The sequence below is a fragment of the Meriones unguiculatus genome, chromosome 12, assembly GCF_030254825.1.
Source record: "Meriones unguiculatus strain TT.TT164.6M chromosome 12, Bangor_MerUng_6.1, whole genome shotgun sequence".
Taxonomy (NCBI): domain Eukaryota; kingdom Metazoa; phylum Chordata; class Mammalia; order Rodentia; family Muridae; genus Meriones; species Meriones unguiculatus.
This window is the reverse complement of record NC_083360.1, coordinates 92,017,538-92,042,717: the sequence shown is the minus strand read 5'-3', so window position 1 is coordinate 92,042,717 and position 25,180 is coordinate 92,017,538. Positions and strand designations below refer to the sequence as shown.

General features: G+C 42.5%; 2 protein-coding genes across 4 annotated transcripts; one reads left to right on the top strand and one right to left on the bottom strand.

Moving 5' to 3' along the window:
• The first annotated feature begins 539 nt into the window (after positions 1-539).
• Mtif2 (mitochondrial translational initiation factor 2) lies at positions 540-22,775 on the top strand. 3 transcript variants are annotated; one of them, XM_021651673.2, is made up of 14 exons: positions 540-691; positions 1,875-2,094; positions 2,517-2,628; positions 6,162-6,333; positions 6,773-6,933; positions 8,134-8,310; positions 10,445-10,584; positions 14,541-14,665; positions 16,102-16,306; positions 16,658-16,910; positions 17,319-17,459; positions 18,090-18,254; positions 21,704-21,844; positions 22,578-22,775. In XM_021651673.2, exons 2-14 carry the CDS (start codon positions 1,882-1,884, stop codon positions 22,748-22,750), a joined length of 2,178 nt encoding a protein of 725 aa, XP_021507348.1. In that variant the 5' UTR covers positions 540-691; positions 1,875-1,881; the 3' UTR covers positions 22,751-22,775. The 3 variants fall into 3 exon arrangements, with proteins under 3 accessions (XP_021507348.1, XP_060221100.1, XP_060221101.1); XM_060365117.1 differs by lacking the exons at positions 540-691; positions 1,875-2,094 and having other exon boundaries at positions 2,577-2,711; XM_060365118.1 differs by lacking the exons at positions 540-691; positions 1,875-2,094; positions 2,517-2,628; positions 6,773-6,933 and having other exon boundaries at positions 6,199-6,333.
• Positions 22,776-23,082: 307 nt separating this feature from the next.
• On the bottom strand, positions 23,083-25,130 carry Rps27a (ribosomal protein S27a). The gene is made up of 5 exons (XM_060365121.1): positions 24,940-25,130; positions 24,462-24,516; positions 23,940-24,025; positions 23,539-23,670; positions 23,083-23,264 (listed from the first exon to the last, which is right to left on the bottom strand). The coding sequence occupies exons 1-5, from the start codon at positions 24,985-24,987 to the stop codon at positions 23,115-23,117; spliced, it is 471 nt and encodes a 156-aa protein (XP_060221104.1). The 5' UTR covers positions 24,988-25,130; the 3' UTR covers positions 23,083-23,114.
• Positions 25,131-25,180: the final 50 nt, after the last annotated feature.

Sequence of the window (25,180 nt, the reverse complement as noted above, 5' to 3'; positions counted from 1 at the left end):
CTGTCTCAAAAAAAAAGGGGGGGGGGGGGGAGAAGTGGTTGAGAGGCCTGAATTAGGGTGGACAATGGGAGATACGGGCAAAGCGTGCTTTGCAGGTAAGAAACTTTCTGTACCACTCCATTAATTTGTGGTAGTGCTGAACGAAAGCGAGTTACCATCAGGCTGTGGTCAAGAGGATGGACCAAAAACCTCCAGAGTGGAGAAAGACAACAAAAATCAAACCCCAAAACGTTTACAGGAACCAGGGGCTCTCAAGTAACTGAAACCTTCCCACGATGCTGTGAAATGGGCACTGTCATTCCATACAGTAGGTGAAGCAGTCGAGGCCCAGAATTGACAGAACACCTCAAGTCCACACTGAGGACGAGCTGGACTAGCAGCCAAGTCCCCGGGCTCTACCACCTCCCGAGCCCGTCCCCTGCGCTCTCGATAGCCACCGGCACCGGTTCCTTCCTGCTAGGTAGACGAGCTGAAGGACACGTCCTCCCAGGAGAAGGGTGGGAAACACAGAGCGGGCCTCCGCACTGCAGCTCACCGGCCGCGGCCGCACTCGGCCAGGCACAGGCGACCTCGAAAACCGCGGGGAAGCCGCTTCCGGCGGCACCGGAAGCACGACGGGGACCTCGCGGAAAGGACGGACAGGCTGGCCCACAGTTCCGGGGTCCGGAAGGCGACCTCGCCTGGGAGCTGAGTGAGTGGGGTCTCCGAGCTGGGGTGGTTTCGAGTTCCGTTGTCATTTGGCGCGGCCTCGGGAGTGCCCGCGGGCGCCCCGGGCGCGCTCCCCAGCCGCTCGCGTGGCGGCGGTCGCGCTTGGCTTTCACGACTGCGTTTTTCCTTTCTAGAACTTGTAGCCTGCCCTTTTAGACCCTTCCGTCACTGCGGCTGTTCGTTCGCAGCATTATCAGGACGGAAATGTACCCCTGGAGCTTTAGCTCAGTGTCTTGCTGTTTAGCAAAGGGCACTTGGGTGAGACAGGGTTTCTCTGTGTAGCCTTGGCTGTCCCGGACTCACTTGCTAAACCAGGCTGGCCTCCAAATCACGGCGACCCGCTTGCCTCTGCCTCCCTGAGTGCTGGGATTACAGGTGTGCCTTCCGGCGACACTTTAAGATTAAAAAATGAACGTTAGGTTGGAGAGATGGCTCATCGGTTAAGGGCACTGTCTGCTCTTCCAGTGGTCCTGAGTTCAATTCCCAGCACCCACATAGTGGCTCACAACTATCTGTAATGGGGTCCGATGCCCTCTGTTAGCTTTCATATGTACATGCAGACAGAGCATTCACATAAATAAATATTTTTCAATGAACATTAAAATCTTTAGCTGAGAATATCTGTGTGTGTGTGTTCATGCACACTAGGCGTCAAGCCGAGGTTCGTGTGCATACTAGGTAACTATTCTATGATTCTCCAAGCCCTTAGAAAAAAACAATAGCCATTTGTAGTTATTGTTTGTTTTTAGACAGTGTCTTGTGTAGCCAAAGAAGGCCACGAACTCTATGTAGCAAAGAATGACCTTGAACTTCTCATCCTCTGCCACCTGAGTGGCTTGTATGTGCCATGCTCAGTTAAGCAGTGTTAGGGGTATGAGGCAAGCGCTCTGCCATGTGCCCTCATCACCAGCCCTATAAAGTGTTTCTTGTGGCCTGTCAGTCTTACTGTAATAATAATAATAATAATAATAATAATAATAACAATAACAAGCAGTGGTAGTAGCTATTGTCAGAGAGTACTTGGTTTCTGCATACACCATGAGTTCTTTCAGGGCACAAGCCTAGTTTTATTTGTGTGATCTGCATGCAGTAAATATTCAATCCATATTCGCTAGTTTGATTTAAATATTAACCAAATTTTTATTTTAAAATTGTTTTTTTTCTAGGAGGAGCATGAACCAGAAGCTGCTGAAGTTGGAAAACTTGCTACGGTTTCACACTATTTGTAGGCAGTTGCACAGCCTGAGTCAGAGGAGACTGTTAGCATGGTGGAGGCACGGGTTTCCAGTGGCTCACCCAGTGCTGGCAGAGCAGTACTGGCACTGGCGGACAGACATGCTCATCGCTTCGGCTCTGCCTCAGCACAGGCTTCTTGTAACAAAGAAGGTTGTTGCAGATTTATATCATCTAAATTGAAGTCAGAGTTTGTGTAACTATGTATAGAAAGCTTTTTTGTATCTTTTGACATTTACAGAATATTGTTCAAGGCTGTATTCTACACAGATGTTTGTGTGAACAGGGGGTTCTGCTGTTATTGTTGTCTCATTTAAGTACTTACAAGAGTGTTTGCCGATAGGAATAGCCATAATTGTGGTATATATTACAAAATCTGAATTGTTTCTTAAATTTTTCTTCCTTCAGCTGGGTGTAGTAGCACATGCCTTTAGTCCCAGCGCTGGGGAGGCAGAAACAGGCAAATCTATGAATTCAAGGCGAGGTCAGCCAGGGCTATACAGAGAAACCCTGTGTTATAAGGAGAAAACATTTTTTTTCTTCCTTCTCACTTACAAGTTCTGTCTTTTTAATAGGAAAAAAGACCATCGAGATCTCAGTTGTCTCCAATGAAAAATAGAAAGGAGGTAGAAGTATGGGTTGGAATAACTGTTGAAGAACTAGCCAGAGCAATGGCAAGAGACATAGGTGAGCCTGATAAGTTCACAGTGTGAACCCTGGGAGTCCGAAGCTTGGGGTTTTACTTGCCGTGAAAACGTAAGGCTCTCCAGGCAAGTTGAACTGGTGTTCTGAATGTTAAATTATGCTGATTCTTTTCATCTTAAATATAAGTTCTAATCACATTGTGACTCATTGCCAAGTGTAGCTCTCTGAGCTTTTGTGAAAATTGCTTTCTGTGTGACTGGTGAGATGTCTTGAGAGTTAAGAGACCATTTATGGTGGCACACACTTTTAATCAAAGCAGTTGGGATATTTTTAATTCAAGGTCAGCCTGATCTACATAGAGAGCTCACACACTGAGATCCTTCAACAAACAAACAAACAAATAATTAAATACATAAATAAAAGCATTGGCTGCTCTTGCAGAGAACCCAAGTTTGGGTCCTAGCACTCCCTTGGCAGCTTCCAACCATTGAAACTCTGATTCCAAGGAATCTGATGCCCTTTCCTGGCCAGTGTGGGCATCAAGCATGCAGGGGGTGCACAAACAGAACACCTACACACACATGAACTCTAAATCAAACAAGTAAAGGTTTAAATTAATAGCTGGCTGTGGCGGCTCACGCCTTTAATCCTAGCATTAAGGAGACAGAGGCAAGTGCATCTCTGTGAGTTTGAGGCCTGTATACATAGTGAATTCTAGGACAGCCAGGGCTATTTAGAGAGGCCCTGTCTGAAAAAGAAAACTAAATTCATAAAATTTCTGGTCTTTTAATGTAAATCCAGACCTCCCCCCACTCCTTTTTGGACTGAGAGGTTCTATTTTATTAGCCAGGCGTGGTAGCGCATGCCTGTAATCCCAGCACTCTGGGAGGCAGAGGTAGGTGGATCACTGTGAGTTTGAAGCCAGCCTGGTCTACAGAGTGAGTCCAGGACTGCCATGACTACACAGAGAAACTCTGTCTTGAAAAACAAATAAACCTCTATTTTACTTTATAAGTATTTTGCCTACCTGCATATCTTTGCAACACACATATGCCTGGTGCCCAATGAAGCCAGAAAAAGGCATAGGGTCTCCTAGGACTGGAGTTACAGATGGTTATAAGCTGCCATGTGGGTGCTGGTAATCACACCTGGGTCCGCTGGAAGAGCAGTCAGTGCTCTTAACCACCGAGCCATCTCTCCAGCTCCAAATTTCCCTTTCTTTTACTATAACTTTTGATTTCTTTCTCTCAATAATTTGAGAAATTCTCTATGACCAGCAGAGATATATCTGTGAGAATAACTACAGCCTTTCTTTTTAAAAAATAATACATTTTAAAATATTCTGCTATACTTCACTCCTTCACCTCCTTCCTTCCTTTCTTCCTTCTTTCCTTTTTTTCTTTTTTTCAAGTGGTAAAGATTGAACTGAGGGTCCTACACATGCTAGGACACCATTTAAAAAATTCACAAACTAGACATACTGGCATATGGCTGTTATTGTAGCACTCAGGAAGTTAAACTAGGAGGATCAGGGATCCAGTACCCACCTACATGAGATCTGTTCATAAAATAAATAAATAAATAAAGTAAAATTAAATCACAAACACATAGTTAAAATTCATGAACACTTTAACGTTTTTACTTTATTGCATTTGTTTGTTTGTTGTGAGTACATGCCCTAATGTACATGTGCCCTGGGTCCAATACCTAGTAATTTCCTGTTACTGTTTACTGTTTTCATTTCCTTAACACTTGCCATGTTTGTCTAGTGGAGATACAATCCAGTGGTGTCAGAGTATGCATTTCTCCCCCTCATCCACTGGATCTGTATCACTGGCTCAAAATCAACTTCTGGGATAGGAACTGGAAAATTCTATATATTTCTTGTATTGACTTTTAATTGACAGCTTCCCTAATTACCACCACTGAAATCAATGTTCTTTGCTCTTCTTTTGAGAAAGGTCTTACCGTGTAGCCCAGGCTGCCTTTAATTCCTGACTCAGTCCTCCCAAGTGCTAGAATTACAGACACGTGCACCACACTTAGCATGGATGGTCTTTTGAGCGTCACGTTCGGCTTACTTGGGGATGCTTTCCTCTCTGTTTATTCTTTCCATTTTGCTTGTACAATATGCTAGGTGGCTTGAAACGCAAAACTACTTATTTCATCATCACCATAGATGAGTTTATTTTTACAGATTAAAACAAAGCACATTTTTAAATGATTTATTTTTGTTATTTTACTTTCCTTTTTCATGTGCATGGGTGTTTTGCCTACGTGTTTATCCATATATCATGTATGTGCCTCCTGCCTACAGAGGCCAGAAGAGGGTGTGGAACCCCCTGGAACTGGAACTACAGATAGTTGTGAGCCACCATGGGGTGCTGGAAATTGAACTTGGGTCCTCTGCAAGAGCTCTTAACTACTGAGCCATCTCTCCAGTCCTAAGAACTCACTTTTTTTTTTTTTTTTTTGCATTTTTCTTTTTTTTTTTTTTTTCCAATGCAGTTTATTCAGGAACCTTGAACAATCATCTGACCCTGGGGAAAGCCAGCCCATAGCTTAAATAACCTCTGGGTAGCCAACCCCAGCGTGCCACGTGGGCAATGCAGATAGGTCCACATACACGGAAGCAAGCCAGATCCTCAGCCTTAACTCCAAAAAATATGGAGTTGTTTGTAACAGAGAGCACTCACCATCAGGAAGGTGGAAGGCGGAAATCAGCTCCATCTTTAAGGCACGGCATTGCGCAGCTCTCTACAGTTCCCCCTTTTTGTTTTAGACGCATCAGGCAAGAGTAGAGGTCTGATCTCTGATATTAGAAATAAATTGGGACTTTGTACCGATGTTCATTTAGGTGTCATCCACCCAAAGAGCATCAGACCCGTCCAATACCTTTTTCTCAGAGGCGGGACCTGGGGCATCAACCCGCATGCAATCAGACATGCTCTTCTCTGGGTCCAAAGCAGCTGACCCTGAGTGCAGTGCTTAGCCTCGCATCCTGAGCGTAACATTTTAGCTCCCATGCTTGGGGAGACTGTCCTGCTTCAATGGCTGTAAAGGCCTGAATGATCATAGCTGCATTACGCTGTTGTGAGACTCTAATCTTGCATATACACCACAGGCAAACCAAGGAGACCAACACCAGAAGGCCTGCTAATGCTCCCATGCCCGCCCATTCCTTCAGATGATTCATGGCTGCAGCAATCCATGATGATAATCCTGTGGCTAGTCCTGCGTCCACTCTGGTAGAATTTACCGTGACAGTGGCCACTCTCAGCTGCTCCATCGTAGTATCGAATTCTCCAGTCCAATTACCTAAAATATAGCTAGACAATTGTTTAGACAGATTTGCAGCACAGGAAAAATTCTCATATTGTATGCTAGTGACACAAAGTCCAGCATACTTCCATTGACAGCCAAGTTGAGCAATTTGCCATAGGGTATCAATTTGCTCCTGCACAAGGTCAATCCTATGATTGAACACCATAAGAACTCACTTTTTAAACCTTTTAATTCATTATTATTTCCTGAAATTTTTTTTTAATTTCATGAATATGTTTTATCTCAACCAGATTTTGTCTATGAAGCTTTATTGAACACTGCCATTGACGTAGATTCACTAGAAGCAAATTCACGTTTAGATGAAGTCTGGATCAAAGAAGTTATAAAGAAGGCAGAAATGAAGTTGAAATGGAGCAAATTAAAACTGGAGAAAGTAAGAGAAAACAAAGATGCTATAAGAAGGTAAACTTAACTGTGCGTTAACACTTAACCCTGTGTTTTACTCAACATTTTATGGGAAGATTTGCTTTGAAATTTCCTTTGTAGTTAAAAAGGAGTGTGAGTATAGAGTAAATATTTATTCAAAGCACCAGAGAGTTTATTCAGCTTTCTATAAAACTGTGAGTGTGATATTTCATAGTTTGCTGAGTGTATATATTAGTCTGAATTTTAAATTTTGCTTCAGCTTCACCCATTAAGACTAAAATGCCAACTTCATAACAAATAGGGAGTCATTGGCTATTCTGCTAGATTGTTCTCTGTTAAAATAGAGGGAAATAGTTATGTCTAATCAAATCTGGATGTTATATTTTGGTAACGGTGGCCTGTAGTGACAGCTGTGAACCAATTCACAGTTATTTCTGCTATTTAAGAAATGACACTCCTTTGCTGTTAATTGTAGGCCTCCGGCAGAGCCAGCTTTATTAAAACCAAGGTCCCCAGTTGTTACTATAATGGGCCATGTTGATCATGGGAAAACGACATTACTTGACAAACTTCGGAAAACTCAAGTGGCAGCAATGGAGGTTGGAGGCATCACTCAACATATTGGTGCTTTTCTTGGTATGAACACAAATAACACTAGTGTGCCTGGGAACCCCACTTGTTTTCTTTAATTAATGCCATGCTGTGAAATATGCAGACTCAAAGTAAGGAGGCTGCTTAAAGCCAATGGAATGATCAAGTTTGGAGCAGACAGCTAAAATTATCTTTGACTTGCCATAAAAATGCAGCTGTTTTGCTATTTTTGGTTTAACGAGCCTCGCGTCTTTACTTATGTGTGTGTAATCTCAGTGGTAGGCTGGGTAGTGATGTTAATAACTGAACAGTAGCTATGGTTTTCCGAGCATTCACCTTGTGCCTAGCATGGTGCTGCGCATTTTATTGCTTCTCTTTTTATCTTCACAGAATCATGAGGTAGGTATTATATTTCTCCTAAGAGCCAGGTGCAGTGGAACACGCCTGTAATTTCAGCACTCTCGGAGGCAGAGGCAGAGGATGGCTGTGAGTTTGAGGCCAGCCTGGTCTACTAAGCAAGACTAGGACGGCCAAGGCTACACAGAGAAACCCTGTCTCGAAAAAAGAAAGAAATACAAAATAAAATTAAAAAAAAGATTTTTCTTAAGATCTGTGAAAATCTGACACTTCCTCAGGCTTCAGTAACTTATCCAAAGTACAGAGCTGGTGAATAGTAAAGCTAGGGTTTAAAGCTGTTATTTTGGGGCTTAAATTTGAAGCTATCAACTCTATACTAAGTTGCCTTTTTGCTACTTGAGATAGTTGTATAGTTGTAGTTTGCTGATGTAGAAGTGGTTACCCACACAGCTATTGGTGGGTTCTCTCTCCAGAATGGTAATTAACTGGTATATTTATCAAAGTAGCTGTATTCTAAAAATACAAAGAATTTTAGCTTAAAATTATTGCATGAAAAGAAAGGCCTCATCGTCTCATTGGTATTTTGTTTTTCTTTATGAAATTTCAGTCTGTGTTCTTGTTAAAAGAAATACAATTAAAGAATTATTTAGCTGTGCATGGTAGCACACACCTTCATTCACAGTACTTGGTAGGCAGATTTCTATGAGTTCAAGATCAGCCTGGTTTACAGAGTAAGCTCCAGGCCAGCCAAGGCTACATGGAAAGACCCTGTCTCAAAAAACCAAAACAAAAACCATACACACACATATTATGTTTAATGATGTCATATATTCCTTCGTGTTCAGAAGGAAATTGAGTATTGGTGTTCTTGCATCTCTGTTTCCACAGTGTCTCTGCCCTCTGGAGAAAAGATAACCTTTCTTGATACTCCTGGACATGCTGCCTTCTCAGCAATGAGAGCCAGAGGAGCTCAGGTCACTGACATTGTTGTGTTGGTTGTAGCTGCGGATGATGGGGTGATGAAGCAAACTGTGGAATCCATCCAGCATGCCAAAGATGCAGGAGGTATGGGAGATGCTTGTGCTCAACTCAGGGAGTAGGAAGCAGATCTTTTCTCTTTTTAAGAGTTTACTACAAAGATTATAGCTGGGCAGGGTGGCACACACCTTTATTCCCAGCATTCTGTAGACCAGGCAGAGGCAGGTGGAACTGTGAGCTCAAGGCCAGGCTGGTCTACAGAATGAGTTCCAGGACAGCCAGGGCCACACAGAGAAATCCTATCTTAAAATGAAAAAGAACAAAATGAAGTTGTAATTCTGGGGGTGAGGGAGGTGTCTCATCGATTAAGAGCATAAGCTGCTCTTCCAGAGGACCGAGTTTTGGTTCTCAGAATATATGTAGCAGCTGACAACTATCTATAACTCCAGTTCCAGGAGAATCAACACCCTCTTCTGGCCTCTGAGGATAGAAGGCATACATGTGGTACACACCTAACATGTACGCAAATACTCACACACATAAGACAAAAATAAATAACCCCTTTTTAAAAAATCTTATTTGTTTCTTGATAGTTTTATATGTGTTTTTATCACATTCATCCTTCTTACCCTAACTCTTCCCATATCCCTCTTTACCATTCACCTAAGTTTGTGTCCTTTCAAAAAGGCAAAAGCCGGTCAAGACCAGTTTGTACTGCCCACACATGCTTGAACTTGTGCTTTTCTGCTGGAACATACTCAGTTTACCAGAGCCTATGCTCTTAAGAGAAAACTGTCTGCCTGTCTCCCAGCAGCTCACAGTTGCCAGAACATCCATAGCCAGGAGTGGGATTGTGTGGTCAACTCTTCTCTCTTTGCTGAGATTTAGTTTAGCTTGGACTTGGTTTTATACATGATGTCACAATCAGCCTTTAAAAAAATAAATAAATAAATAAATAAATACAGCCCAGAAAGAAGAGGCAAATTATTTGCAGACTCTTCCTTTGCTACAACCAGTGTTGCTGATCTTAGTTTTAGGCTTAAGGACAGATGTTTCTCTCAAAATACTGTTGTGATTTTGTTTGTTTTGCCTTTTTCTCTTCTTTTCTTAAAGATTTATTTTATTATACAGTGTTCTGCCTGCTTGTATGCCTGTAGGCCAGAAGAGGGCACCAGATCTCACTATAGTAGGTTGTGAGCCGCTATGTGGTTGCTGGGAATTGAACTCAGGACCTTTGGAAGAACAACCAATGCTCTGAGCCATCTCTCCAGCCTACCTCCCCCCCCCCCTTTTTTTTTTTTTTTTTTTTTGTAGACCAGTGTGGCCTTGAGTTCACAGAAATCCACCTGCCTCTGCCTCCCAAATGCTGGAATTAGGACTGTGGCACCACACCTGGCTTTTTTGTCGTCTTTGTTTCTATTCCTAGTTTGTAATCTGCTTATAGTTATAGTTTCAATATCTTATATCTGAATTTTGTTTCAGATCTGTGGTGCCTCTTTTAAAAATTTATTTACTGGCAGGGCTGTGGTGGTGCTCACCTTTAATCCCAGCACATAGGAGGCAGAGGCAGATGGCTCTCTGAGTTTGAGGCCAGCCTGGCTACAGAGTGAGTTCCAGGACAGCCAGCGCTACATGAGAAACCCTGTCTTATAAAATCAGAACAAAACAGAAAAGTTTATTTAGTTATGTATTTTATACATATGGCTGTTTGACTACCTGTATGTCTGTATACCACATGGGTAACTGATGCCCTCAGAGGCCAGTAGATCCCCTAGACTAGAGTTGCAGTTGTGAGCTGCCATGTGGGTACTGAAAATTGATGCTTGATCCTCTGGGAGAGCAGCCAGCTCCCCTTCCCCCTTCTTTTTATTTGCTTTGGGGGACAGAGTTTCTCAACATATTCCTGGACATCCTGGAACTCATTGCGTGGACCTCATACTCACAGAGATCTGCCTGCCTCTGTCTACCAAGTGCTAGGATTAAAGGTGTGTGTCACCACACCTGGCCTGCAGCCAGTGTTCTTACCAAATCATCTCTCCAGCCTTTCCTTTTCTTGATGTATAGACAACACAGTGGGGTAATGTGAGTCTAAAGTGGGTCTTTTTGACCTTGGTTAGATATGTGAATCCACTGAATGCAGAGAAAGCTAGAGCAGGTTGGCATTTCTCACAATGGATGTTTGGAATTGGAAGTGTTTTCATTTGCACTTTTTCTTTTCCAGTCCCTATTGTCCTTGCAATAAATAAATGTGATAAATCAGACGCTGACCCTGAAAAAGTGAAGAAGGAGCTTCTGGCTTACGACGTGGTGTGTGAGGATTATGGTGGCGAGGTTCAAGCAGTGCACGTCTCTGCGCTTACGGTAGGTCTAGACATCTCAGGTCAGAGGCGCTCTGTTGTGAGCACGGGACATCCTCCCTGCTTTGTCCAAAAGAACACCTTTTTTTTTTTTTTTTTTTAACCCAGGTCTCTTTATGTAGCCCTGGCTGTCCTAAAACACACAGCAATCCCCCTGCCTCTGCCTCCCAAGTGCTAGAATTACAGGAGTGTCCTGGTTTACGCAGTGTTGGAGATCACAGCTAGATATCATGCACGCTAGGTGAGCTCTCCAGGAACTCAGCTACATCTCTATCCCTTTGAAAAACATTTGAGATACATAATTTGTGTTTTTAAAAAATTGTTTTGAGTGCTAGGAAGATAGCTCCGTTGGTAAAGTGCTACTGCAGAAACATGAGGATCCGAGTTCTGACCCAGCACCCATGTGGTAGCTGTACGTAGCGGCACGTGACTGGCTGTAACTAGCACCAGGGAGACAGGTGCATCCCTGGAGCTTTCTGGCAAACCCGCCTGGCCAATCAGTGTACTTTGAGTTCAGGAAAAGAGCCAATCTTTCCAAAAAAGAAAAACAAAGGTGGAGGGGTTAAAAGATGCTTTAGCTGTTGTGAGCACTTGTTGCTCTTGCCGAGAACCTGGGTTCATTTTTCAGCATGCACATGGTGTCTCACACCATACTGCAACTCCAGCTCCAGAGGATGCCATGCCCTCCTTCAGCCTGTCCGGGCACCAGACACACACATGACACAAATACATGCATCTAAGAAAAACACTCATATATAGAAAAGAAAATAAATCTAGCCAGGCAGTGGTGGAGTATACTTCTTTATTTTTGTTGCTTTTTCTTTTATTTATTTTTTTGTTGTTTTTATTTTTTTGAGATGGGGTTTCTCTGTGTAGCCTTGGCTGTCCTGAACTAACTTTGTAGACCAGGCTGGCCTCTGCCTCTGCCTCTGCCTCTGCCTCTGCCTCTGCCTCTGCCTCTGCCTCTGCCTCTGCCTCTGCCTCCAAAAATGCTGGCATTATAGGCATGTGCCACCATGCCTTTGTGGTGGTGTACAATTTTTAATTCCTGCAATTGGGAGGCAGAGGCAGGTGTATCTCTGTGAGTTTGAGCGCAGCCTGGTCTACAGAGAGAGTTTCAGGACAGCCAAGGACACAAACGCACAGACACACACACACACACACACACACACACACACACACACACACCCTGTCTCCAAAAGCAAAAAAGGAAAAGAAAAGGAATCTAAATGAAAAATAAGGTAGAAAGTGATGACATCAGTGTGTGGCCCCCCTCTCTTTCCCACCCCCCTTTTGTGTCTCTGTCTCTATGTCTCTCTCTCTCTGAGCACTAGGCAAGATGACAGCATTATCTTGATTTGGCAGGTTAGGAATTGGACTCGAAGAAGTCATTTACACCAATTCATGGAAGTAGAGCTAGTTGGGGGAAATGGTTCTCAACCTAATGCTTATAAATTATGAACTATTGAAAACGAGGAATAAATGACGAGTGACATGGGACCAGGGTAACAGTAGGCTAAGACGGTTATTTGTTTCTTTGTTCATTTGTTCCTGTGCTTGTTTTGAGATAAGATGCACTATTTGGCCCACAGTGGCCTTAAATTCATTTTGTAGCCTGTCCTGGGCTTGAGTTGGAGAGTTTTCCGCCTCAGCCTCTGGAGTGTGTGGAATATTGGCATGCACCACCATACCTGCGTGAAGATTGTTTATGCAAAAATGATGTACAGCTGGTAACAAAGAGTGCTTTTGTTTCATGCCTTGTTTAAGTAGAAAAGTATAGAATAGGCCTCTGGCTATTTAGAGGGATTTAAATAAATAAAAAATACTAATACAAAGATTAACTATTTTCGTTTTGTTTGATTTTGTTTGTGAATGTGACAGGATCTAGAATTACTGAAGAGATGAGACCCTGAAAATATCTGTGAAGGATTGTCTTCTTTCCTTTTCTCTTCTTTTCTTCTCTTCTCTTTTCTTCTCTTCTCTTTTTTTTTTTTTTCTCTTTAATAAATTTATTGCTGAGGTGGACATAGTAGCACACACCTTTAACTCCAGGCAGAGGCAGATAGATCTGTGAGTTTGAAGCCAGCCTAGTCTAAACAACATGTTCCAAGCCAATCAGGTCTATATAGTGAGACTTTGTTTCCAAAAAAGTAAGAATATTTAAAGTATTGTTTGTGTCAGAATGTGATGTCACACTCTTAAGATTCATGTTTACTATGTGTACAGTGTTCTGTCTGCATGTACACCTACATGCCGGAAGAGGACACCAGATCTCATTATGGATGGTTGTGAGCCACCATGTGGCTGCTGGGAATCGAACTCAGGACCTCTGCAAGAGCAGGCAGTGTTGTTAACCTCTCAGCCATCTCTGTTTGCTTATTTATTTATTTATTTATTTATTTGAGACAGGATTCTCTGTGTATCCTTGGCTATCCTGGACTCGCTTTGCAAACCAGGGTGGCCTCAAACTCACAGAGATCCTCCTGCCTCTGCCTCCCCAATGCTGGGATTTCAGGCTTGTGCCACTGCACCCGGCCATGGAATTATGCTTCTTTTAATAGTAAAATTGTATTTCTTTCCTCTGATGTTTGTAGAATATAACCTCATTTTATTTTCAGAAAGTAAGATGCTAAGCTCCCTGTAGTAGCTTAAGACATTTAAAGAGTTGGGTAGGCATTATAGCTGACATGGAGAACAGCAGGCCCTCTTGCCCATCAGCTCAGTTCTGTCACCAGTTAATAGTCCTCACTGGCCTGGAACCCTGTGTAGACAAGTTGGACTTAAACTCAAAGATCTGCTTGCCTCTACCTCTTTCTCCCAGTGCTGAGATTAAGGGTTTGCACCACCACACCTAGCTAAGCCGTGTGATCTCGGAGTAGGGAGCATAGTGAACCTATACCACGGAGGGTAATCGAATGCTCCTAGCCTTATGTTATAGTTGACAGCAATCCAGAAGGTGAAGTAACTTTTAAGTTCACATGGGTGGGTGGTTGCAGGGTATAGTTTAAAACTCATGTCTAGGCAGTTCTTTCTTATTTATTTAATAAGAGTGATTTACTTATTTTGTAGGATATCTGAGTAGATTAATAAGATAATAGATGGAAAGGCTTGTTCCACTGGATAATTTTGAAATAAAAAGTTGCATCATTAGGAAAGTTTGTGAAAAAAGAAAAGAAAATACAGTTGTATCTGTATGCAGTGGCTCATGTCTGTGATCCCAGCACTGGGAGGTTGACTCACAAGGACTGCTCTTAATTTCAGGCCAGACTGGGATCCTTAGTGTGTAGTGATTTCCAGGCAAACCTGGGCTACAGTGTGAGGACCTATTTTAAAAATACAGAACACATGTCGGCAGTGGGGGCACACACCTGTAATCCCAGCATAGAAGAAGCAGAGGCAAGCAGAGTTCTGAAATCTGCAGAGCAAGCTCCAGGATAGCCAGGGCTACACAGAGAAACCCTGTCTCAAACAACAACAAAACAGAGCACAGACGCTGGAGACCCTTCAGTGGTTAAAAGCACTTGCTGTTGTTTCAGAGGATCTGGGCGTCAGAGGATGGCCCACAGCTGGCAGCAGCTCTAGTCCCACGGGATCCCATTCCTTCTTTGGCCTCTGTCAGCACCCGGCATGCACTTGGTGCATATGCTTTCATGCATGCAAATCCTAGTACACATAAAATTTTAATAGAAAAAGAAGAAAACCACGATTGTAGAAGCAGGCAGAGGAGACAACGAATTAGCTGAACGAGGCATATGTTTATCAGTGAGCGCCACCAGTGGACTGTACAGTTTCCATCCTCAGGGTTTCTTGCTGATGGTTCGCTATCTCCTTTTTATAAAACTTGTTTTTTCATGATTTTAATCCTTGACAACAAAACTGTGGTTGTCAAAAGGTCTTTTAGGTCTTACCCTGCCATTTACCAGCATTGTTTACTGATGTGTGTCATCCTTTTTGTCGAAGGGAGATAATCTGATGGCTTTGGCAGAAGCAACACTTGCACTGGCGGAAATGTTGGAGCTGAAAGCAGATCCCACAGGTCCAGTGGAAGGAACAGTGATAGAGTCTTTCACAGACAAAGGAAGAGGGTAGGATTGTAGTAAAATGACTAATAATTCTGTTTGATGATTTTTGTGGCTTGGTTCTAAGACAGTATAGTTTTACTGCATGTATGGTTAGTTTCTGGGGCATTTTTTTATCTTTTGTTTTTTATTTTGAGACAGGGTTTCTCTGTGTAGCCCTGGCTGTCTGGACTCACTTTGTAGACCAGGCTAGGCTCAAACTCAGCGAGATCCAGTTGCAGTTATGGGTGTGTGCCGCTGCTCCAGCTCTGGGGCTTATTTTCAAAGTATTTTATTGCGCTAGTGTATAGAACACAAAATGAAGTTGTCGGTCGACCATCTCAACCACCTATATATACCTAGTCACACTTTGATGACTAAAGTACTTAAATCAGTTTGTTTTCTTTTCCATACCTCCCCCCCGACCCACTGGCACAGATACTTGCATTTAGAGGTTAAGTAACAATGAATTGGAGTGAGATGCCCGTTGTTACATTTTACTGTCTGATTCTTTGGTCTAGCCCAGGAATCTAATGTGTGGAAAGGTCTTTGTAATGGAGTGCTCTTCTTGAATGTTTTGCCTGTAAGCACAAGAGACTTTCCCATTGCTTTGTACATTGTTAACAGCTCTGAGCAATCTTTTAGCCCACGTGTGGAATGGGGTAGAAAGTTGGAGAGGACTGAGTTAGAACAATCTGCCTGTGGCAGCCTCCCTGCTGACACACTCTCTGTTAGCGCAGTCCAGAGGACTTGTCCATCATGATTGCCTGTTTCCAGTTGGCAGGAGACACACTTCCCTCATGTGTTTGCCAGACCTGGGCTATGACTTAGTTTTTCTTCTACTCTTTGGCTGTTGTGAAGAATACTTTGTTTTTATTTTTTGTTTTTTGTCAAGACAAGGACAAGCCTGAGGCCTGGCCCAGTGTGGTTGCATACTTCTGTAATTCCAGCATTTTGAAGATTGAGGCTAGAAGAGTCAAGGCCAGATTGAGAGACTGTCTCAAGAAACCACAGTGAGGGGCTAGAGAGATGACTCAGCAGTTAAGAGCACTTGCTGCTCTTGCAGAGGACCAGACTTAGTTCCTTGGATCTTTATGGTCCCCACAGCCCTCTGTAACTCCAGTTCCAGGGGAGCTGATGCGTTCTTCTGAGAACATCAGAGAAGCTATTGTACAAACACATATAGAAAGTGAAACACTCAGACATTAAATAAATAAAACAAACTGCACTGAAAAACAAAACCTGGGATTTGGCACATTAGGCAAGTGTACCAAGTAAATGTCTTGATAGTATCCAAAGCTGTTTAAGAAGTTGAGAAAAGAATTAATCCTATATATTCGTGTGTGTGTGTGTGTGTCTGTGTGTGTATGTGCGTGTGCGCACGCGTGCGTGTTCTATTTAAGAGAATAAAATTGTGTCCTGGTTAAGCTTTAAGAATTTTTTCCTTTTTATATTCATCTTAGTCCTGTTACAACAGCTATAATTCAAAGAGGAACTCTGAGAAAAGGCTCAATTCTTGTTGCTGGGAAGAGCTGGGCAAAAGTTCGACTAATGTTTGATGAAAATGGAAAAATACTTAATGAGGCCTATCCCAGCATGCCAGTGGGAATCATAGGCTGGAGAGACCTCCCTTCTGCAGGAGATGAAATTCTTGAAGTAAAATCTGAGGTATTCAAGCCTACTTCCCTAATGTTAGATATTATATGATGGCTTTATGTACCAGTTTATACTACTTGTTATTAAATAAGAGTGATAATATTGGTATAATTATAGTTTATAAGTGGCTATAAAGAGACCTGGGCACTATTTTAGAATCTGACTATAGTGTTATATTTTTTAGATAAAGTTTTAAAATTGTTTCAATGATATACAAAATTCCTAAAGTTTTATTTTTGAAACTTAAAATATTGTGGTTTCATACATAAATTAAGCTGATTTAATTGTAAGAAAACAGAGAGCTTTTAACCTAGCAGACACTGGTGTCTGTTTCATTAAATCATGCCAGTTTTCCCTGTAAAGCCAAGGGCCCGTGAAGTTGTTGACTGGAGGAAGTTCGAGCAAAAAGAGGAAAAAGGCAAAGATGATCTGAAAATACTGGAAGAAAAACGAAAGGAGCACCAAGAAGCATATCAGAAAGTCCGTGAGAAGTATGGTGATCTGCACTGGAGGAAGAGGTCATACATAAAATACCTTGAAAGAAAAGAACAGAGAACCTTAAAGCCTAAAGAAAAGGTAGAAAAGGCCTCAAATGTACTTCCTATAATTATTAAAGGTAACTTTTTGAAAGTTTTACTTTACAACTATTTAAGCCTTATTTTTATTCATTTTTGTAATTAATTTGGGACCCATCTCCTTTATTTTTATTTATTATTTGTTGGGGGGGCACCTTGCTTCATAGCCTGAACTAGCCTGGGTGTGCTCTAGAAGGCAGGCTGACCTTTCCTCCTGCCCAGCCTATGAACGTCCAGGTTACAGATGTGCACTGCCTCAGAAAACCTCTAAATTGAAGTAGAAACTATTTTAGTGGTTGGGTGTTAAAAACATTTTTTCCTGAGCAAGCATAACTTGTATTGAACTCACAGAGATCTGCCTGCCCCTGTCTCCTGAGCACCGGGACTAAAGCCGTACAACAGCATGCCCACTATAACCAACACGTTTGAAACTCTTGCTCTATCTGTAGGTGACGTTGATGGGTCACTGGAGGCCATCCTGAACCTTCTGGATACCTACGATGCTTCCCACGAGTGTGAAATAGAATTAGTACATTTTGGATTGGGTGATATTAGTGAAAATGATGTCACCTTTGCTGAGACATTTGACGGTAAAGACGGTTGTATGTTAAACTGTGTTCTCTAGATCATATGTTTTGTGATTGGCTGGTCATTGGCCAGCATCCTTCCCTAGTGCAGAAGCAATCACAGACAATCTATCGGTCATGGCCACTGCAACCGTGGAAACTACTGAAAGCCCACGCAGTGTTCCCTTTCTAAAAAGCATCATTACTGCCCTAGCCGCCAGTTCCACACCCACTCCAGGTATCTTTCACTACCTTTTGAGTACTCTTATCTGCTACCAGTCTGCTTAGTACTTTACTTCCTCTTGAGACCTGGTAATGCCAGTTTCAAGAAAGCTGACTCCCCCTTCCAACCACCCCCAGTACCATGCATGCATATGCATTATACATGGGAGCAAAACAGTAAAAAAAAAAATAAATCTAAAAATATTTAATTTATGAAGAAAACTTCCTTAGTAAACAAGATACAGTTTTAAAATGCAATAATAATAATTTGAAATTTTACTAGTTTTCATGAGATTAGTCACAGCACTTCTCAATTGCTATGTAATTTACAAAGAAGGAAATAAAAAAATTAGATTTGCCCTTATTCCTCAAAGATAAATGATTGTACTATAATGGTTGTCCTGGAATATTCCTCTTGTTTCTGCTTTCCAGGTGTTATTTATGGCTTTAATGTGAATGCAGGCAATGCTATCCAGAAGTCAGCTGCACAAAAGGGAGTTAGGATTAAACTTCACAAAATCATCTACCATCTTATTGAAGATTTGCAAAAGGAACTAAGCAGCAGATTGCCCCCCACACTGGAGGAATACCCAGTAGGTGAGTGCTGACTTCAGCTTTCCAACATTTAATCAGGCACTGTAAATAGGACTAAAAGCAACACTCAAGGAAAGAGATTCGCTGTTCCAATACCTAGAAAAAAAATGACTGCCATGAGGTGAGAATTTATGGTGACTTATAAATCCTGTACAACAGTTCATTTAAGCCGGGAGGATACAAAAGCAAACAAAATGACTAAGAACTTGCCTCAAGTCTACACATGAACAATGGTAGTGACATAGGCTGAGGTGTCATAGAGGAGCCTTCATTAATGTATAGGCATTGAAAGCATAAGAAGTACCAAATATGTTAAAAGTATTCTAGCATATTCTTGGCCAAATTAATTTAAAATCGTGAATTATTATGTTCAGTTGCCTCAAATATATACATAAAGATATTCCCACTTAAAACCAGTAACCAAATTAAGACCATAACAAATAGGATTACAATAGTATAACCCAATCTATGATCAGATTGTGTCAAGTTTGTACCCAAGTATGGCCTTGAGTTTCTGATCCTTTGTTTTCCACTCCTAAGTTTTGGGATTAAGGCACATGCCACCATCTTTAGCTGCCACGATGTACTTTTAAGTAGATTTTTTTCAGCCAGATCAGGATCATAAGTTACATTTACTTATCACTTTTTTTATCTTTTTTATTATTACAATTTATTCACTTTGTATCCCAGCTATAGCCCTCTTCCTTGTCCCCTCCCAATCCCACCCTTCTTCCCCGCTTCTCTTCCCATGCCTCTCCCCCAGTTTACTGATAGGGGAGGTCCTCCTTCCCTTCCATCTGACCCTAGCCTATCAGGTCTCATCAGGACTAGCTGCATTATCTTCCTCTGTGGTCCGGTAAGGCTGTTCCCCCCCACAGGGGGAGGTGATCAAAGAGCCAGCCACTGAGTTCATCTCAGAGACAGTCCCTGTTCCCATTACTAGGGAACCCACTTGGGAGACTGAGCTGCCATGGGCTACATCTGTGCAGGGGGTCTAGGTTATCTCCAAGCATGGTCCTTGGTTGGAGTATCAGCCTCAGAAAAGACCCCTGTGCTGATTTTTTTGGTTCTGTTCTCCTTGTGAAGCTCCAGTCCCCTCTGGGTCTATCTCCCCTTCTTTCATAAGATTCCCTGCACTCTGCCCAAAGTTTGGTTATGAGTCTCAGATCTGCTGATACCTCCATCAGTAGTCTTTCAGAGGTCCTCTGCAGTAGGCTCCTGTCCTGTTCCTGTTCCGTTTTCTCCTGCTTCGGATCCGATGTCTATCCTATTTGCTTTTGAGTGAGGACTGAGCAACTACCCTACGGTCCTCCTTGTTGTTTAGCTTCTTTAGGAGTATAGATTTTAGTGTGTTTATCCTATATTATATGACAAATACCCACTTAGAAGTGAGTATATACCAATGTGTGTGTCTTTCTGCTTCGGGGATACCTCACTCAGGATATCATTACTCTTATAACCTAGTTAATCTGGAATATTTCTTGAATCTATCCTTTTGACCTTAACATTATTCCTTTTTAAGATCTGGTTTTGCAGTTTGGGTGTACATAGGTTTACTTTAGGCTTTTCTGACCTGCTAAACATGATCACAGTATATAAGAATATTTCATGTACCAAGAGCCATTTGGGAAAGTCAGTTGAGGGTTTCCAGAAATAAGCAGGCACACCAGATACCAGTAACTGGTACCAGGATCACAAGACCCTCAGAAACCACCAGGAGATGACTCGATGCAAGAGCAAAAGAGCTTTATTGCGAGAGCCATCAAACTCGGGACCCAAGTCACACTAATGAAGCAGTAGAGAAGTGGGACCCTAAGACCTGGGTGAGCAGTTTTTAAAGGGAAAAACCACAAAGAGGAGGGTTCATGCCTTGGTGTTACAGGATAGGGTAAAAGTCATAGGGGTGAGGTGACCCTCTAGCTGAGGCACATAATCACAATTGCCATTCTTCTAAACTACATATGTAATGTTGGGGACAATTTTCCAAACCGTGTCTCATTGATTGTTGCCAGGGAGATTGTCTCTGTTTTCTACCAACTATTTATTCTGTGATATTTCCTGGAGGCTGTTGCTAGGAGAGTTAGCTTTATTTTCTGCCAAGTGCACATTCTGTGATATTTCCTGGTACCTGAGTTCAGCCCTCAGTCAAGATGGCTTCTCATTTCAAAATGGAGTCACCCAACCTAACTTTAAAAACTCTTCATAACACCACCAGTCAGATAACATATCCAAAACTGTTTGCATTGTTGTTAGAACTTGAGTTTACACATTAGTGCTGTTTCAGCCTATTAAACCAAAACAAAAAACAAAGCTGAGGTAAAGATAACAACTAAAGCACACAGTCTGCTTTACAATTTATTGAAGGAAGCCAAACAATAGGTTTTTGTAAATAATAATAATAAAAGTAAGCTTTATTCACCTGATTTGTCATCTCTGAAGCTTACTGCCTCTGTCTCCTAATCTAGGCCTAGTTCTGGAAGCTTAGCCTCATATCTAGGCCTAAAATGCTTTCAGCCTCTGAAACTGTTGAATAAGCTCACATTTCCTACTTCTTTCTCTGGCTGGTTGGCTCAACTCAGCTGTTTTGGCTCAAACTCTCCCAGCTGACTTATTCAATCTGACTTTTCTCTCAGCCTGTCTAAATTGCTCTGCTTGGCCTCTAACTCCAGCAACCTGTTCTATTCTGGCTCTTTCTCATCATTCTCTGGCTTAGTCTGTCTTCACTTATCTCTCAACCTCTGTAAAACTAGCTTTCCACTTCATTGTTAGGATTAAAGGTGTGTCCCACCTCACCTGGACCTAAGCTTTTCTTTAACTGAAAACTTGCTCTATACCAAGCTGGCCTTGAATTCAGAGATCTGCTGGCCTCTGTCTCCTGAGATTCAAGGTGTGTGCTACCACTGCCCAATGTAGCATTCCAGCTGGATCACACAGACCTAGTTCTTTGGATGTCATCTCTTGCCAGAGCAGCCATGTTCAGAATTAAAATTCCTCAACAGGTTTTTTTTTTGTTGGGGGTGGGGAAGTGTGCTCAAGACAGGGTTTCTCTGTGTATTCCTGGCCATCCTGGAACTCAATCCTGTAGACCCTTAGAATTCAAGAGATTTATCTGCCTTTGCTTCCCAAGTGCTGGGACTAAAGGTCTGCACCACCATGCTCAGTGTGTTTTCATAGGGCAGAGAAATAGACACTGGTTTTTCTGTCATTCTGTGCACATGTGGCCAGTACCCCTGGATGCTGGCCAAAAGTGGATGCTGGATCTCCTGGGATTGGAGTTATAGATGCTTGTGAGCCACCCAGCATGTTGAAGAATCAAGCTGGGGGGCTCCTCAAGTCAGTTAATTGCTGAGCCATCCATCTTCAGCCCCTGAAATTTTTTACCCGTTGTTTTACCTGGTATGTTTGTTTCTGCCTCACCCATTATATTTTCTTACATTGTTTTCTTCCTAAAGGCGAGGCTTCTATACTAGCTACCTTCTCCATAACAGAAGGGAAGAAAAAAATTCCTGTAGCTGGCTGCAGAGTTCAAAAGGGACAGTTAGAAAAACAGAAGAAGTTTAAATTAATCCGAAATGGACAAATTCTTTGGAAGGGTAAGCATAATCAAAAATCCATTCCCCCTCCCTCAAGACAAGGTTTCTCTGTGTAGCCTTGGCTTTCCTGGACTCACTTTGTAGATCAGGCTGACCTCAAACTCAGGTATCTGCCTGCCTCTTAAGCACTGGGACTACAGGCCTTCATCGGCTCAAAATTCAACTCTATATCTTACCCAGTCCTCAAGCCAAAACTTAGCCATTTTCAATTTGAATTGCCTTAGCTTATGCATCTTCCCAATTAGTTCTGATGACGGAATTTAGTCCTACCACCTAATTTAATGTGTCTACACTAACATTCAACCCCTGTAGTCTATACTTTTGTCCCAGTGACTGGGGTTTGAATCCAAAGTCCCATACAATGCACACTAGGGAACCTGAATGATTTCAAGATTTGCCTGCCATGTTTTGGTTTTTCTTGGTACCTCAAAAGGTTTACTTTGCAGATTTAGATTACTTTTAAAATATAAGATTTCAGATCATGCCAATCTTTAAATACTTTCTTATTAGACTTCCTATTATTTTCTGTAACCTTTAGTGTATGTTGGGTGGGAGGTAGGGCAGAGCAGGTAAAGGCACTTGCCACACTGTCAGACAACTTTTAACATACAAAGCCCACAAAAAAAAAGTTTTGACCTCCACAAGTGCCATGGCACCTGGATCTTACAAAGTATACACTAATTAGCAGATAATTGTTATTTGAATATTCTCACTGTGGCTTTTCTCTTTTAAGGCTCACTAACCTCACTGAAACACCATAAAGATGACGTTTCAGTTATCAAAACTGGTATGGACTGTGGTCTTAGTTTAGATGAAGAGAAAGTAGACTTTAAAGTGGGAGATCAAGTTGTTTGCTATGAAGAAAATGAAGTTCCAGCCAAGACTTCTTGGGATCCAGGATTTTAAAAGTACATTAAAAATGATGAATGTATTACTGTTTCCTTTTCCTTTATTTAAAGACAGGGTATTGCCAGTAGTGTTCTTCAAGCCTTTTGGTAAAAGGTGGTCTCTAGTTCTAAGAACAGAATCTATAGGGCACTGCACTATCCTGTACTGCACAGGACATCCCACAACCCCTTAAAGAATTCTGACCCAAGTGCTTTAGTGCCAGTAAAGTAACTCTCCAGCCAATGCAATCAAGGCCTTTGTCATGCAGCTGGCAGCTTAGGCAGGAACCAAAAGGACTAGCCACAGTCTCAAAGACTCTTCAACTGTAAAATAAAACTCAACACTAAACATCAGTTCCTTCCTTTTATTAACTCATACACAACTACTTATCTTCTGGTTTGTTGAAGCAGTAAGTCAGACAACACTTGCCACAGTAATGTCTGTCAAAGTGGCTAGCCATGAAAACTCCAGCACCACATTCATCAGAAGGACACTCTCGGCGAAGCCGACTGATTTTGCCATTTTCATCCACCTGAAAAACAAAAATTAATTTCACAAACCATACCCTGAAGTCTGATTTTAGTGGCTCAAAATATTAACCTCTTAATCTCACAGAATAAATTCTATTAAAATCCTGTTTTCAGACTTTTATCAGCATCTTAGGTTAGAACAAGCAGCAAAATGGAGTTTCTAGTTAAATAAACTCAATGAAATGTCAAATATCAAAAGAGTTTTCACTTTCAACTTACACTTCCATAAGTAATGCTCACATGTTCCAAATCACTGCTTTGCTCAAAGTAGCTTACCTTATAGTATTTCAGAACAGCCAACTTAACCTTCTTCCTCTTATGCTTATTCTTCTTGGGAGTGGTGTAAGACTTCTTCTTCCTTTTCTTAGCACCACCACGGAGTCTCAACACAAGATGAAGGGTAGACTCCTGTAAATGGAAGGTGAAAACAGTACTGTAGCATCAATAATTCAGTCTGTCAAAAGGCTGGGAGTGGTCCTGCCTGCCCGACCACCCAGCACTTGGAATCCAATTCAAGGTTCCCCTGAGCTACAGGAGACCTTTCTCCACAAACCAAAAAGGATCAACCAGCATCACACATTTTAAAATTAGCAGACAGCTGCAGTACTTATCAAATATTAGTGGATTCACATGCTAACTTCCCTCTTTCTGCATATCATGTTTTCCCCCAAACAAACCTTTTGAATGTTGTAGTCAGACAAAGTACGGCCATCTTCCAGCTGCTTTCCAGCAAAGATCAGTCTCTGCTGATCAGGAGGAATTCCTAATTAAAGGAAGAAATATTGGGCTTAGAACAATGTACACACCCACTATCTATAGCTAATCCTTTATCACACCAATGCTGACAGTGCTCTTAGTAACTTCGGCTGTCCTGGAAGTCACTCTGTAGATCTGCCTGCTTCAGTGCTGGCATCAGATGTGAGGCCACCACCACCCCGCCTAAGCAGTTTTAATGTTTGGACATGCTTGAACATTTATTACATGTTAATCGTCTTTATGAAAGAAAACTATTTAAAATTCGTATTTGGGGGAAAAAAAAAACCTGTCTTTCGGAGTTTCCAGGCGACAAGGTGGCCTGATACGACTGATATTTTACCTTTCAAAAGCACTTTAGTCCTTTAGTTTGTTTTCTATCCTACAAAAGAGCAAATGTGCCTAGATCAGACAAAGCAGATTATTTTTCTAGTAACATTACTTGCCTTCCTTATCCTGGATCTTGGCCTTTACATTTTCTATAGTGTCCGAGGGTTCAACCTGTGAATTTTAATACATAGTTACTATACAGTAACACAGTAAGAAACTAGAACACTAATCGTTAACTTTACACAAAACGAACTAAGTGTAGTGGGCTGGTACCTAGTCAACGGTGGTATCCCAGTGGGCAAACACCCGGAGTACTACGGGTCAAATCCGTTCTCAGACCAGGGCGAGCACCGGCCGACTGGGGTGGGGGCGGGGGGAGCACGATGCCGGCCGGAGAGAAGCGTTTACCCCCCCACCCCCCGCCTACCCTCCAATGTGGCCACTCGGGACGGGGCAGAGGCAAACGTTCAGCACCCAAACTCTGGCGAGCGCTAAGCAACCTAGTCTCAGCTCAAGGCCAGGCTTCGGAATTCAGACTCGGGAACGCGCTCTCAAACTTGCAGGCGGCGGCGCCGCACGCCACCTGGCCCGTACCTCGAGCGTGATGGTCTTCCCCGTCAGGGTCTTCACAAAGATCTGCATCTTGGCGGAGGCTCCACCTGCATTCGCAAAGAGACGGATGAGACCCGACCGGGGCGGTGAGAGCGACCCGGAACGCCACCAGCCAGAGCCGGGCCACGGAGCACACACTCACCGCAGATGGCGGATCGGAAAGGAAGGGCCGCGCGGGCCGACGGGGTTTCCCGGCCGAAGGGCCCGCCCCTTAGGCGGCCAC